This window comes from Fundulus heteroclitus, chromosome 24 (genome assembly GCF_011125445.2).
Source record: "Fundulus heteroclitus isolate FHET01 chromosome 24, MU-UCD_Fhet_4.1, whole genome shotgun sequence".
Taxonomy (NCBI): Eukaryota; Metazoa; Chordata; class Actinopteri; order Cyprinodontiformes; family Fundulidae; genus Fundulus; species Fundulus heteroclitus.
This window is the reverse complement of record NC_046384.1, coordinates 13,746,214-13,762,007: the sequence shown is the minus strand read 5'-3', so window position 1 is coordinate 13,762,007 and position 15,794 is coordinate 13,746,214. Positions and strand designations below refer to the sequence as shown.

Sequence of the window (15,794 nt, the reverse complement as noted above, 5' to 3'; positions counted from 1 at the left end):
GAATAACCCAGCCTATAACAACCAAGAATACAATTAAACGTTCACAAACTACTCCATCTCCTCTAACCAAGCTTGAGCTATTTTGCAAAGAAAACCTGAAAAGACTTCCCTGAAAATAGAAAAGGTTTAAAGGATCTAAATACCTTTGCAAGGTTCTGTACAACTTACCATATTTTCCACCCTTCCAGCGCCCAACAGTTACCTGTACCTGGACGTGAGCCTGAAGACGGAGCAGCAGCGCGCCCGACTCGTGAGTCCGGTGGTGCCCGCCGACGCCGGGCCCCTCTGCCTCCTTTTCTCATACCAGATGTGGGGGGACGCCAAGGGCCACCTCAGGGTGTTCCTGCGCGACAGCCACAACGACGAAAGCCTCCTGTGGTCCCTCCACGACAATCACACCACCGTCTGGAGAGAAGGCCGGACCATCGTGCCGCGCTCCCCCAAGGAGTTTCAGGTAGCTAAGTGACTCCATTTCTAGATCCTTTCAAAGAAGCGAGAGTCAGGATTTGATTTAAAAAAAGAGAAGCACTCCTTTTTTTTTTTTGAGTCAGGTTTAACTTCAAAAGAATAAGTACGCCATCTTCTCTCTGCTGGCTGCTTGGTTGTTTGTTCTCATGCATTTGTCAGAGACATCACCAGCAGTTGATGTTCTCATAAAAAAGTAAGCACGAATAGCTTGCCGAGAACTGAAGCATTATTGCGAGTGCTGAGTGCACCGAGGTTCATATTAACTTTTTATTCCTCCTCCTCCTCCTCCTCCTGCTGTTTGTCCCTATTCTCAATTTGCCTCCGCCCCCCCTGCGACGCCTTACCTTCATCATGCGTTCTTCCGCTTCTCTCCCTCTCTTGCTTGGCTCCCAGGTTGTGATAGAGGGCTTCTTTGAGCACAGCACCAGAGGACACATCTGGATAGACAACGTCCACATGAGTGCCAGCTCACCTCTGAAAGAGTGCACAGGTACGTTGCATAAGGTTTGACGTTTGTCCAAAAAAAACAAAAAAGGGGCATTTAAAAGATGTAATCAACTTTGCACGACAGTCGACGCATCCATCATCACACGCCCTGCATTTCGTTGCGAAGTATTCACACAACTTGGGCTTTTATCCGCATTATTTCTTGCTACAACCACACATTTCACTGGATTTTATCTGGATTTTATGTGACGGGGCCAGCAAAAAAAAAAAAAGTAGCGCGTACTTGTGAAGTTGAAGGAAAACGAGAGGAGCCATTTTTTTTCCCAACTAGAAATGTGAAAAGCTCTGGAGATGCTTTCCTTCAAAAAGGGACAGGGAATCTGGTAAGCAGCGATGGGAAGATGGAGCTACACTGCAAAAACTAAACTATAAATAAGTAAAATTTTCTTGAAATTAGTATATCTGTCCTTGATTTGAGCACGTAAATAAGATCATCTGCCGATTGGAATGAGATTTTTGCACTTAAAATAGGAACAACTCATCTCCATCATCTTATTTAGAGGGCAGAATATCTAATTATCTTATTTTAGGGGTCAAAATACTCATTCCATTGGCAGATCATCCTTTTTACGTTCTCATATCAAGGACAAAACTATCATTTCAAGAAAATTTTACTTATTTTTAGTTACATTTTTGCAGTGTAAACGCGGGGCAAAGACGGGACAGAACCCCCCATGGCCATAAACGCACAGCCAGGGATGCAATAGAACCAGTTTAGGTCCATTCCGGCTCTATTTCTTAAAAGTACGCTACATGCGTATAATAAAAGCTTTCATGCAAAAAAAAAAAAACCCTGCGTGAAGATATTTTAGCCGCAAGGTCCTTGAACGTTGAGGAGGTAAACACTTTAAACGCTAATCCTCCCCTCCACGTACTCGCCCTCCCGTCCCAGAGACCATCTCTCCGCCGACGAGCCCACCTACTGCAGAGATAAAAAGACAGAGCGAGCGGGAGGGAGGGAGGGAGGGAGGGAGGGAGGCAGGGACATCGTTTACGAAAAAAGAAAAGAATAGAAGAATGGGAAAAGTAGGCCATAAATGCCCTATGGGTCTCGGAGATGCTAATCTATGTTTCATTAGATTTTTTTCCTCTTCCTCTTCCTCTCCGTCTTTCTTTCTCCCATCCACTCGCTCCTGTCGTATTTGTAAACAGAGCTTTTTTCCCCCCCGAACCGTCAAAGGGAATTACTAGGGAGGCCGTTTCCCAAGCAGGCTTTTTGCGAGTGCAGGGCGTGAGCCGAGCACAAGCGCAGCCCCTCTTAATCTGGCCCAAGAAGGGGCTTCAGAGAGGGTCTTAAACAGATCAGAGACCAAGCTGCGAGTTCAAAGCCAGAATCCTGCCATCATCTCTCCAGAGCTGGCTTCGCAGGTGGACTAGTGAGTAATTAGAGGAAAACACGCGTCTGTTTTTCTATTTTTTTTATTTATTTATATTTTGGATGCTTTTTATCCCCTCCGTTTGCAGCCGGTTTTGTGTTTTTTAAATGTGTCATGGGGGGTCCTGAGAGAATCTGTGCAGCTTGGAAGGCGAAGATGACAGCCCTGCCTTCATCCCCCCCCCTCCTCCGTATTTTTTTCCTGCTTCCTCCTGCCACTCCCATGGCATGCTGGGATGTTTCTTATCATGCAACACAGTTGAGTTTTGCACAGCACGTTTGTGTTCCCGCCAAAAAAAAAAAAAAAAAAAAAAAAACTCTCGTTCCCAAGTTGTTTTCCCCTCGTTCTCTCTCTTTTAACCGCCCTCCCTTCAACACACACACACACACACACTCTCTCTCTCTCAAAATCTCTCCGAGGCGCACACAGCACCACTATTTCTTCTGTTTGCATTCCAGACAATCAAAGTGAAGGTTCTGCTCTGTTAGTTTACAGCTACCCAGAACCTCCCAGTCGGCTCCAGTTTCGCCGGACACCACCAGTAAACACATTCGTAAAGCCCACACACACACACACACAGACACACACACACACACACACACACCGCCGGCACAATCCACCGTCTCACAACCAAGCCTCATGTCTTGTAAGGAAGTGCATTGCAGCTAAAAAGCTCAGTAAATGCCATAATTCACAGGAGATATCAGGGGAATTTCATGTAGGTACGTCATGTGGCATTTCTGTGACATTTTTCCTTCGCATTAAAGTTATCTAACAGGTTCTGTCCTTCTTGTTCTTGTCTGAATGTGTCTCCCTGTCCTCGCAGAACCTTTCTCAGCGTTCTCGCCAGAAAATCCAGGTGAGTTTGGCTTTTATGACGGATCTCGCTCCCTAAATTCGGTCTTGCTTCCTGCCCGTCAGTATGCATCAAACCCGGGGTTCTTGCTTTGATTGTCCAAACTGCAAAAGCAGAGATTACGGGGCCGCTTAAACTTTTTTTCACGTCTTGTCGCATCGCAGCCACAGGTTTCAATGAACCTTATTGGGATTTTATTTACCAGAACCACAGGAAGTAGAGGACTACTGAGAAACGGCAAGCAACCAACAGACCCATGTTGGGGATAACTACAAATGCATGCCGCACGTTTCAGATTACGTGCCGACTTTGCTCACTGCAAAATCGGAGCTAAACATAAGTCAAATTTTCTTGAAATTAGTGCATTTATCCTTGATTTGAGCAGCTAAATAAGATTATCTGCCAATGGAGTGAGTATTTTGACCCCTAAACTAAGATAATTATATATACTGCACTTGAAATGAGATGATAGAGATGAGTTGTTCCTATTTTAAGTGCAAAATATCTCATTCCATTGGCAAACCATCTTATTTACGTGCTCAAATCAAGGACAAATACACTAATTTCAAGAAAATTTGACTTATTTTTAGTTTAGTTTTTGCAGTGCATTGGTCTGGCACATAAAATCCCAATGAAGTACATTAACCTCTGTTGTCGCAACGTGATGAAATGTGCAAAGGGTTCAAGGGGTGTGAACACCTTCTGCAGCGTAGCCTAAATGCACACCTTCACTGACGATGCAAAGTCTGCTGGAGCTGACTAGACTAAACTAATTCGCATTAATTTTTAGCATCGGCGGCATGGAAATACCTCCCCACTGTCTCCAAAACGCCCCTACTGAAATCAAAAAGATCCGAAAATTGCTTCTAAAAATTAAAAAAACAAGCAGCAAAGTAGGTTCCCTTTGTCAAACTCAGTCGGAAACAAAGAACTCAAATCTCAAACTCTGTGTGCAAGGCAAGCTAAATCAAACCCGCCCCATGCAGTCAGGTACTTCAAAAGTGCTCCGTATTCCCAGATCTAGGCTGCAGGATATAGCCTGAAGGGGTCTAATAACTCTATTCCTCATGAAATATGTTTTGAGCATCTGAGGAAAGGGGGTGGGGGTCTCGTTGAGATTGATGCAAGTGTTTCAGCATCTCATAACGCCCTCCGCTAAGATGCAGGCTCGTCTGGGTTTTTGTTGCAGAATGTGATGCGTGTGCATTTCACCGGCTTTCGCACTCCCCACACCGAAAAAAATCCCCCCTAACCCCCTGGACCAGCGCGCACGAGCGCAGGCGTTAATATCATGGCACACAGCGGTATTCCCGGCGGAAAGCAATCAGATAGAGTGACTGAGCGCGGGTGCCTCCGCTCCGTTCTGAAAGCTGAGTGTGTGTGCGCGGTGTGAAGTGGCAGCATCACGCATCATTTCCCCCTCTCTGTAATTATGTGACACGGTCCAAAAAATCGGGAAGCATTGAGCTCCGCTTCGCCGTCCCTAGCTCAGTGGGAGATTTCACACAGTTCATACGGGCACTTATTTATTCATATTCCTAAATCTCATCTGGGTTTTATTTCAGCTCTCTTGAATAGAAGCGTACGAGGTTCTTGGAAGCTGGTTAGTTTGTTTTTACCAAGAATTTAAGGAAGGCGAGGTTGACGCCAGGGGAAAACGGCGTAGAGGATCTGTGGAGATAGTCTCTGAGGAGGGAGCCCTTGGCTTTGAGGAGAAGAGGACCAGCCAGGAGGCTGATGAATGTGAAGAAGCCGAGACAAGAGAACAGGATAAATTACGAGCTTGGGACAAATGAGCCAACACGAGCCAGCTAGATAAAAAAGATCCAACGCGAGCTCAGAGAGAGAGCTCTGAAATATTGGATTCCCATGGGGTTCCCCACTGATTCCTGCATGGCTCCAAGGGCTAAATGTGGCATCCTGTGCCAGCGTGAAACAGGAAGAGGAAGCTCCCTAATTCAGTGTGTGTGATTGCTTGTGTAACTAATAGTTGTGGCTTCAGTTCACACCAAGTAAGATCATCGCAGCTTCAAACACAGGCTGCATTGCATGTGACTGAATCAGCTATTGGACTGGTGTCAACCCAAATCTCTTCATGATCTTGGTGTGAAAAGTTGTCCTCAAACTGCAACCCTGGCTACGTGACAGAAGTCAATGCTTTCGTGTTTTCTTTCCTCTCTTTCTTTTAATTTTAATTTATGGCCTTGGAGATTTGTTTTATTCTTTGCAACTGGCATGTTTGTGCATGCTCAAGTGAGATGCACGCCTGCTGTTTGTAAGCTATAGATCTAAAAAAGAAAAAAAAAAGAATGGAAAGCAGCAAATTAAATGTAGAAAATAAACAAAAAAAAATTTCCCATTGGCCAATCACTGTGTATCTCTCCACCAGGGGGAGGCGTTCCTGTGCCTCCCTTGCCAATCCACTGGTATTACATTATGGCTGCCGGCGGTGCCCTCCTTTTCCTGGCGGTAGCCATTTTGGTCAGAGCCCTCTGTTGCTGCCGACAACACCTGGCCACCAAGAAGAACCAGCTCTCCGTGGCCTATCACAGCTCCTCGCAGTGCTTCCAGTACTCTAACTGGTCCACCAGTATGGCCACCCCAGGGGTGGAGCCAGTCCTGACCGTGAGGCTGGACAGTCGGGACCGACACCGCACCCTCTGCTAAGCATAAATAAAGAAAAAGAAAACACTTAGCCTGTTGCACCAGTTTGGCGTTCGGATGCCAGCGCGCCATGTCCGTGGAAGCGATTGCAAAGACTGACAGACCCCCCCCCACTCCCCGTTTACAGCTGCTATGCTACCATGGCGATGGTGACACTAAGTGAAAATCTGCTAAGAACCACTCTGCATCTCTAATGGATCCAACCCGGGTCCTCTGTTTCATAAAAGGAGTTTGCTCTTGACATTATCACGCCACGCCGCTGCCAGCGAGAGTGACGAAGCAAGATATTCTGTTCCCGAACAGCTTGATTCGGACCATTTAGCAGCGTCTGGCTCCATCATAACCCCCGACGGTCCTCCTGGAACGACCCCAGCATGGACTCAGACAAAGACGTGTGGGTGGTGGTGGTTGGGGGGGGCGGAGAGGTCGAGCTGGTTCTTGCTGCATGAGCCAGCCAGAGCTGCCAAACCGCGAGGCTAAAACAAGACCCAAGAGACGCAAAGCGGGAGCTCTGAGAGGAAAACTGTTAGGCTGAGACACATTTGCTGTGCTGTAGCTGTGGAAATGACCTGGCAAGCCTAAAAAAAATAAAAAAAATACTGCTCATGGTGTCTGTAATAACAACACAGGGTAGCTGTGATGTGGGTTGTGCCAACATTCAGGGTGTTGCTGCACAGGACGGGAAAGAAAAGATGTCTCAATTGTCTATTTAAAGAGAGCATGTGCACATTTAAAACCAAAAAGAATGCAAATCCATCATAGTTAAATCCCTGCATCACTAATGGAGATAGCTAGCTCCTTTGATTGAGCGGCTCATCCTCTCCTGATAAAGGCATCAGTCAGTGATGGATGCGGCCCGTCCCCAGTGTTTAGTGTTTTCATCTTGACTCTCTGGTGTAATAAAGCACGTTGCTCCACTCCCACTCATGCTTTGTACCACCCACTCCGGTTGTCTTCCCCCCCCCCCTCCTCGTCTTTGAGCTGCCCAGATGAAAGCCCGCGTCGGACCGAGCCTTGTCGTGTTTTCAGTGCGAATATGTGCTTGTTGTTTTTAGGGGGGTTGTAAATAGACACAGCTGTCGGCCATCACCACTTCTTACTTGATTTATGCGCCTACAAATCCCACAATGCCGCAGGACCAGCTGGAGACCATAAGTACAGTGTTTTGCAGTGTACATGTGCCGCATTAGGAGAGTTTCGGGATATTATGATTTCCAGTGCACAGACTCACAGGGTTTCTACACATAATGTGTGTTTCCAGACTTTAGTCTTAGATTTATATCTATTCATCAATTTGTACATTTGTCTGTCCATCCATCCATCCATCCATCCAGCCCATATTTAAAGTCTGAACCCTATAGAAATGTCTGCATTGAGTTCGTACCTCCGCTTTTTATTTAGACTTTAAAAATAGGCTTGAAAGAGGACAAAACTCTTGAGTTTCAATATAAAAATGTAGGAACCCTTGATCCAGCTATTATGCCTTTTTTCTTTCGTGCCATATGACGTGATGAAAGACTGCTGATGCACTTTCACTTAACATAGAGGTGGCCAACTTCAGTCTTAAAGGGCCAGTGTCCTGCATGTTTTGAACTCCAGCACAGCCAATCCAAATGCATGGATTACCTCTTTAGCATGTCATCAAGTCCTACAGAGGGGTTCCCATTTGTTTGGAGTCATAGGCATTGCGCCAGGGAGACAACCAAACATGCAGAACACCGATCTCTGAAATCTGTCTAAAAACATCTGCAATCAAAAAATTGACGCCGGTTTCTCTCCCATTAGTCGCTCCAGCGCCGATATAATCCGACCCAAGCTCAGCTGGGTTTGAACGAAGTTGAAACTTTGCACCTTAATTGCGCTCTGGTTCAGTCTAAGCTGCAAAAATCCATCGCCTTTAACCTGCGCCTCAGCGAAACAAACCTCCGTTGACAAAACTACAAAAACTGCACTTTCTATTCCTCCGCTGCGGACGTAAACTGCTTTTGGCACGCCGTCGCTTTGTGCTTTTAAATCAACTTGGGAAGCGAGGAACTGGACACCTTACGCAATCAATCCCGACACCATTACCCACCAAGCTCCTAATAGCAGTAATTAGTTAATGGATGGATAACATTTATAAAAGGCTGCGGTAAGCACTTTTTCCTTCCCATCTGCTGCACCTCCATCGCCCAAGTTTGTTGCCAAACCTGCGTTGTCCTGGCAACGACTGTTAATAATGCCGTCGGCCATCAAAGACCTCCCGATCTAGACGGAGCCCCCTGCCAAACAGCTACTCCCACTCCTGAACACCTGCCAGGAGCAGCAAACGCAGAAAGACACAAAAGAAACAACGTTTTCTAAACTCAACCCAAGTGCTTTAACTATTAGTAGTTTTAATAATCTCTCATTTAGACACTGGGTTCACTGCAAAAATGTGACTAAAAATAAGTAAAGTTTTCTTGAAATTAGTGTATTTGTCCTTGATGATCTGCCAATGAAATAAGATTTTTGCACTTCTAATAGGAGCAACTCATCTAAATCATCTTATTTTAAGTGCATTTTATCTAATCATCTTATATTAGGTATAAAAATACCCATTCCATTGGCATATCATCTTATTTATCTGCTCAAATTAAGGACAAATATGCTAATTTAAAGAATTTTTTACTTATTTTCAATTGAGCTTTTGCAGTGTTTAACTTCAGGCCCCCCGCCGTGTCAAAGAGTTCGACAGTCATAAGCACTACTTCTTTCTTTAACCATCAAATACACCACTCCTAACCTTGACAGTAATGATTTCAACATTGATATTGTGTTTTGACTTGTCCTGGCACAGAATGAGCAGTCTTATACAATCTTTATCAAATGTGATGACTGTGTGTTTGACAGGAATGCATCTTAATGAACTTTCTCTATGAATAAAGTCATATTTTTCTATTTTAAAGTATAGAATTGTCTGTTTTTTTATCTTTTTATACTGACAAAAAAAAAACGTGTGCATATTAATTTATTTGGAATATTTAATCTGATCTGTCACAATTGGTCTGGCACAACAAGCTAATTCCCATCTTTGGTTGCCGGTTCTTGTCAGCATATGTAAGGGAATGAAGTAGAGCTAAAGACACAAAATCCATATCTGAAATTGTTCGCTTGTTCAATTTAAAGGCTTATTTTGCGGTTAAAGTGTGCTGTTTTTTTTTTTTTTTAGGGAGGGCATTTCATACTTTGGTGGTGTTTGTTTGTTAGGAGGCAAGCAAAGGAAGGTTTAGCACAAATTAAACCCCCCTTTGGGGCCTTTGAAACCTACTTTGAGAACCAGTTTTTCTTTTCTATTACTTATATACAATTGGGAAATGTAGTTAAATAACTTCAAAATCATACGTGTGATAGGTGGGAATTAAAACAAACTACTTGACTCAAAGTAGACCAGGTCTGAATAGTCCTATGAGTATGAAACGAGTATGAATTGGTGAAGGGATACACTGCAAAAACGGATCTAAAAATAAGTAAAATGTTCTTAGAGTTAATGTTTTAATCCTTGATTTGAGCAGGTAAATAAGATTATCTGCCAACAGAATGAGTATTTTGAGCCCTAAAATAAGATAATTAGATATACTGCACTTAAAATAAGATGATGGAGATGAATTGTTCCCATTTTAAGTGCAAAAATCTCATTCCATTGGCAAATCATCTTATTTACCTGCTCAAATCAAGGACAAATACATTCATTTTAAAGAATATTTTACTTATTTCTAGTTCCGTTTTTGCAGTGTACACTCACCCAGGAAGTTGTACATTAATGTAAAGTGCTAACGTTCCTTGCTGGTGTTTATTAATTTGACTCATAACTGGGAATATTTTAAAGTACAATGGGTCTGGAGCGATGTTCCAAAACAAAAACAACTGTCTCCACTTAATGTAGTGGGTGAACTTCAAAAAGCGAGGTGGTGACGGGTGAAAGAGCGGACATTTTGAACACAGCCTGATATTTACTTTTGTAACTTCTGTCAACTTTAGTGCCCTAGTTTTCAGTTCTAAAGCAATTCTGATGGGTTCTGTCTTTTTACTAAGATGTACTCTTATCTCCACCGTGTTTCATCATTTATTGCTCTGTAGTCTTTGTGCCGACCAACAAAACCCAGCACTGTGTCGTTGCATAAGAATAAAGACGTCTGTCAGATATTTAATATTTCTGAGATCTGTAAACAACATCAGTTTATATTCTTTCACATCATGTTTTGAAGGATTTCTTTTGTGTGTGCGCGCGTGACAAGTCCGTGTAAAGTGATTTGCTGCTGAAGGTCCCGTGCTTCTCTTTGACAGGTAACCGACACATCGGAGACGGGCGACTCTCCGTGGGCAGAGATCCGCATGGCAGTGGTGAGTCGCCCACAAATGATCACACATGCATCAAAATACATGCGTCGCTGACCTTATTAGGTACCCGTAGAATGGCTTTAGATTTCGTAATCGAGGAGTTGAAGACGTTCCTCAAATTTCTTCATCCATATTGACATTGTAGCATCAGTGTCCAGTTTCAGAGAGGCTGTAAGAAGTTTATCCGCACTGTTATTAGCTGTCAGAAGTGACACCTGGTCTTCTGGTGGATACCTTGCTAGTAATAAGCGCTTATATGAGCTATTCTTGTCTTTCCATCTCAAGTGACGTCAAAAAGGCATTTTGTCCACTCCAACGGCGTGCGCCAGCCTCGTGAGACCATCCTGATCTCGCGAGCTTTCAAGGTTTCACTCGCAGATCAGTCTGGCTACTTTCCGTTAAAGAAAATTTGGAGCAGTTCACCAAACGAACGTCCAATCAGCGTTGGCTTTGAGGCGGATTGAGGTGTGACGCAACGGGAAGCGCGACAGTTCAGTCTAAAGAACATGGCGGCTTCAGCTGAAGAAACTAGCGTTAGCGTGGCTATCGAGCAAGTTTTATCGGAATTACAGAGTATTTCTTCACTGAAAGAAGAACAAAACACTGCTCTGGAGGCTTTTCTCAGAGGAAAAGATGTTTTTGCTCTTCTCCCGACTGGTTTCGGCAAGAGTAGCCTGGCTTGTGGTTGTGTTTTCGTCGTCGCTCTGTTAGTACGTCATATGCTTCATTGATCTGATAGGTTTATTTGGCCCGTCTATCACCAACATAGGCCGATCAGCTATCAGTATTCTCGCCCCTTCCAAAAATTACTTAAACGGAAGTATTCCAGATGGATATGCGGAGCAAATCCATCTGGCAGAGTCAGGTTAGGCGTGTGCTCCTCTTTTTTTATGGTTCTCGAACCCGTCTCTGTAAACCCAAGATGGTTGCGTGTGCAAATTTCAGAAAATCATCCCTTTTAGAAAAACTATTAATGATTTTTCTCATTTACTCTTCTTCCTGTCTCAGGTTTGCAATTCCTAGACTCGAGCACACCATCCCCGTCGTCTGATCCTCCAGTGACGCACACCTCCGAAAAAGACAACTCGTGGTTATACACCCTGGACCCGATCCTGGTCACCATCATCGTCATGAGCTCCCTGGGCGTTCTGCTGGGGGCCGTGTGCGCCGGCCTCCTCCTGTACTGCACGTGCTCCTACAGCGGACTCTCGTCGCGGTCCTCCACCACCCTGGAGAACTACAACTTTGAACTGTACGATGGCCTCAAGCACAAAGTCAAGCTCAACCAGCAGCGCTGCTGCACGGAGGCATGAGAGAAGCGACGGAGGGGAAAGAAGATGCAGGCATTTTGTGAAAATCTATTTTTCTTCATCTACGCCAACTTTAGTGTTCCTCAGTGGTTGCGGGTCTCAATGAGAACTTGGTTGGAAAACGCAGCGCCGTCCAGTATTGGCAGTTGTTTCTGCAGATGCGTCAGCGACTGAAAAGACCAGGGTTACCTCCATGGACTGCTTCGTTGCAGGGATGATAGGCCTCAAAAAACTAAATATCAACACATATCAATTACTGAATCCTGGGTCACCTAAAGAGAACTGCTTATAAATGCATCATAGATATGTCTAGTTTTTCCAACTGGATACTGTAAACTACACAGACAGGGCTGGACAAATTGTGTTGGAAAGGTGGTAGGATAGAAATATGGTTAGAAGAAGAAAAAAAAAGAGTATTTTTTTGATCACATGTGAACACAGTGGCCTAGAACTTAGCTCCTTTGTAAGGCCCCTTGACTCTTTAGTCCCATCGTCAACGTTCTGCTACCTATCAGCCTCAGTTGGCCCTTTAGTTCCTGGCTCTCTGTGGTATTTATAGTTGAGTTTCTGCTAGATCACTTTCTTTCTGTTCAATGTTTGCTTTTGGGTCAGTTGCCAGTCCTGTGGTTGATAATTTGGGGGGGTAAAAAAAAGGTGAAGAAAGTATATATAGATATGTGTGGGTGTGTGAGTGTGAGTGTGGGTGTGGGAGTGTGTGTAGAGGTAGGGAGGGGCACATTCTTTTACTGATGGAGAGGTGTTAGATTTAGTTGTTACTGGTTCCTGCAAAGAGAAGGTCGTGTTTACATTAGCAGTAAATCGGGGAGAAAAAAAAAAAGGTTATGAAGATTTGGATGGTGCAACCTATGGATTGCTGGTTGGGGCAGACGCCGATAACCCTGAAGGAAGTGAATCAAAAGAAAGGATGGGCAAGACTGTGACTGATGGAGCACTCAAAATTTCCCCGTGCTTCTCCCTCCCGTAAGCGACTGCTCGCCCCGTGCTTTCAAAAAAACAAAAAGGAACAAATGGGATCAGAAACAAACCAGAGACATATCCGATCAATAGAGTGACTGTGTGCCCAGATGCACAACAAGCCTTAAAAGCAAAAGCGTTTTTGAGTGGAAATGCTGGGAGGGGGAAAATCATTGAGGCAACATCAAGACATTTTTACACATGGACCTCAAAAGCCATGATTTAACAGGACCTATCCCATCTTTTCCCCCCCAACATAAAAGCCTCCACCTCAACTTACTGGCTAATGGTGGCCTACTTTGGGAATCTTTATTTGTCGTTGCACAACAAGGCAAGCTTTTTTTTGTCATTGTTTTGGTATTTTTCATTGTTTTATGATTATGGTTTTGAACCAGCCAGAGACCTGTAAGCCATGAGAAGAAGAGAGAGCGAGAGGAAAGATCTCAGCGTTCATTCCCACGTACTTCACCTGTACTGTTGAGTCCAGATATTTACATACACTTTATTAAAAGACACACTCTTATTCTTCACCGTCTGACAATAAATCAGGCTAAACGTTTACCGTCTTAGAAATTGTTTTCACTATCTGACCTATTAGCTATATGCTAGAATAATGATACAATATATTTTTTATACTATAAGACTTGAGTCTAATGTTTTGGGTAACCTTCAACAAGTTTAGTCAGCATCTTTACAAGGTCTCTTGTTTTTGTTCTTGGCTTGATATGCACATTTGAAACCAAAAACATTAATCTCTGGGACATAGAACTAATTTCTGTCCACAACAAGATGATAACAGGACATTCCCATAGGGTTTATACTTGAATATATCCCTTTAAATAAAATGTGACACTTTCAGTCATCTGGAAATTGTACCGTATTATAAACCATACATGTGAAGGTCCACAATTCTCTTCCAGATATATGTACTCGTTTATTTAGATTTTTCGGTTATGTCACATAAAGAAGAGATGTTTGAAGTGTTATCTTAAAACGCATCCATAGCTACAGTATGTCTCAATTTAACTCAAATACTGTTGGTTTACCTGTCAGAAGCTTACAAAGATACAACCTCATCATCTGTACCAAATAGCCTAAAGACATAGTATTATTAGTGCTGGTGAACTTCTAAATTTAAAGAACATAAAGTATTTCATTAGAGAAATTCTCTCATTAATCTGGCATTTAGCGAATACTTCGGTAATCCTTGACTTGAAAAGAATTGTTTGTGCATCTTTTTATACAATGCATGTAAATATCTGGTCTCAGCTATATTTACCATTGTATATACAAATAGTTGAGTACACGTCATTGCAGACTCTTGGGATGAACACACACCTGTTTTGAACACCCACTCCGGCTTAGAAATGAATTTCAATGGATTCACGGTAGAAGCGCACTCATCTCGTTCACGCTCACTCTCGCCATCTTTTGTCCTCGGAGGCCCACATTTACGGACCCCACTGACTCTCTTCAAAGTGCCTTGGAGCCTCGGGGATCCAGCTTGCCTTTGGAGCCGGTATAAAATACTCACATTTAACGTTAACGGTGACAGTCACAGCGCCCTCTTCTGCCTGGGAGGACTTAAAGAAAAAAAAAGAAAAAAACTTACGAGGACAGGATTTCCCCCATCCTTTTTTTTCCCGCACTACTAGGACTGCTGTTGTTGTTATTTTAAAGGGGTCTTTGTACAGAAATGCTCTTTTTATGATTGTTATTATAATTATTGTTATGATTATTTAATAAAGGATTTATACCATACTACAGAAGCCACTGAACAAGACTTTTTATAACTGGTTCTTCCTGTCCAATTACGAGCAAAGACTGGCAGCCAATCTTTCACTTTTAATTACAAATGGGTTACACACAGCAACTTGCTGCTTTTCTGTGCAACGTACACATACGTAGGAGTGGGTAGCCTGTCAGCCTGCTCCATTTGGCCTCTAATCTCCCCATGATGTCCCATTAGTCCAGACCTCTGGTGGCCCTCATTTAGGAGCGCCAACATCAAAGCTTTGAAGTGCCCGCCGTCTCAGAGACACACACTCTTACAGTACACATGCAATTACTCTGTTTCCCTTTTATACAGCTTGCTGGGTCTCCCACACACGGTTCCATTTATCTACATAAGCTTTCCTCACCTAAATGCAAGCCCCGTTAGCAAATGAAGTGCAGGCTTTCAGATCCACTATGTGATTTTCTTTCTAGTTAGTAAGGCAGTCACAGTGGAGCACATGTACAGGACCAGACATTTGGGGTTCATGCTACAATTTCAAGTATTTATACCCCTAAACCTCGTATTACACTCGTAACCCTATAACTCCAAAAGTATCATTTTTTTATACAAATATTTCTGAGAGCTCTACCTCTTCAACAAAGTCAGTATTTTTCTGAACATACAATTTACAACATACAAATTAATGTTTTACACAGCCTATATAAAAATGCAGAGAACATGAGGAAAACGTATCAATTAAGATACAAACAAAATTAGAAATTCAAGTTTCCTCACAATTACCAGAATCAGGCTTTAAATGATTTAAACCTCTATGCATTGTCTTGGGATTGTATTGGGACACATCTGTGAAGTGGAGGAAAAGTGACGCATCAATTTTCGATTGTTTTTACGAATCTGCAAATTATGACATGTTTCATCTAGGCTTATGTTTAATGTAACTGCCACAGACCAGTAACATTAAATAGTGCAATTGTACCTGCAAGCTATTCAAGTCAATTTATATTTATATAGTACCAATTATCAACAAATATCTTCAAGGCACTTAGAAATATAAGGAAATTCAAGCAAGTCATACAGGATCGTCATCAAACAATGCAGTCAAGCTTAGTTAATTATTCAAACTGGTTAAAACGTTTTCTATTTTTTGAAATCCAACATATTATATCAGTTCACCGGGCAACCATCACTTTTTAGTGTTGCTACGTCATAATTTAGATCTTATCGTAATCCCAATAAATCACCATCTTTGTCAGGATTATCTTATTTTCATAACCATAAACAATTCAAATTGTGCCTATTTGTACTTTCAACTATTTCTTTTTTATGGCCACTCTTCAAATAGTAGTGATTATGTAGACAAATTATCCTACTTGAGCTGTGGATCTCTGCAGCTCCCCCAGAGTTATCATAAGCGTAAAGGCCGCCTCTCTGATTAACGCTCTTTTTGCCACATTTTGGTAATTTTGTGGCTGTGCCATAATCTGTATATTATGAATGATGAGTTAAAGAGCTGATTCATTTGGCTGACCTTTCTCTACATG

The 15,794-nt window shown here is 42.9% G+C and overlaps 1 protein-coding gene across 3 annotated transcripts in view; it reads left to right on the top strand.

The window, feature by feature from the left end:
* nrp2a (neuropilin 2a) overlaps nucleotides 1-14,284 on the top strand; it is an 82,112-nt gene extending 67,828 nt beyond the window's left edge. The window contains exons 14-18 of one of the 3 annotated variants that reach the window (XM_012857264.3): nucleotides 189-454; nucleotides 862-958; nucleotides 3,178-3,210; nucleotides 10,177-10,233; nucleotides 11,239-14,284. In XM_012857264.3, coding sequence (XP_012712718.2) covers nucleotides 189-454; nucleotides 862-958; nucleotides 3,178-3,210; nucleotides 10,177-10,233; nucleotides 11,239-11,543 — 758 coding nt within the window. In that variant the 3' untranslated portion in view covers nucleotides 11,544-14,284. Of the gene's footprint in view, nucleotides 1-188; nucleotides 455-861; nucleotides 959-3,177; nucleotides 3,211-5,596; nucleotides 6,478-10,176; nucleotides 10,234-11,238 lie in introns of those variants that run through there. The other 2 variants (XM_021313389.2, XM_012857265.3) reach the window with 2 other exon arrangements.
* The last annotated feature ends 1,510 nt before the right edge of the window (nucleotides 14,285-15,794 follow it).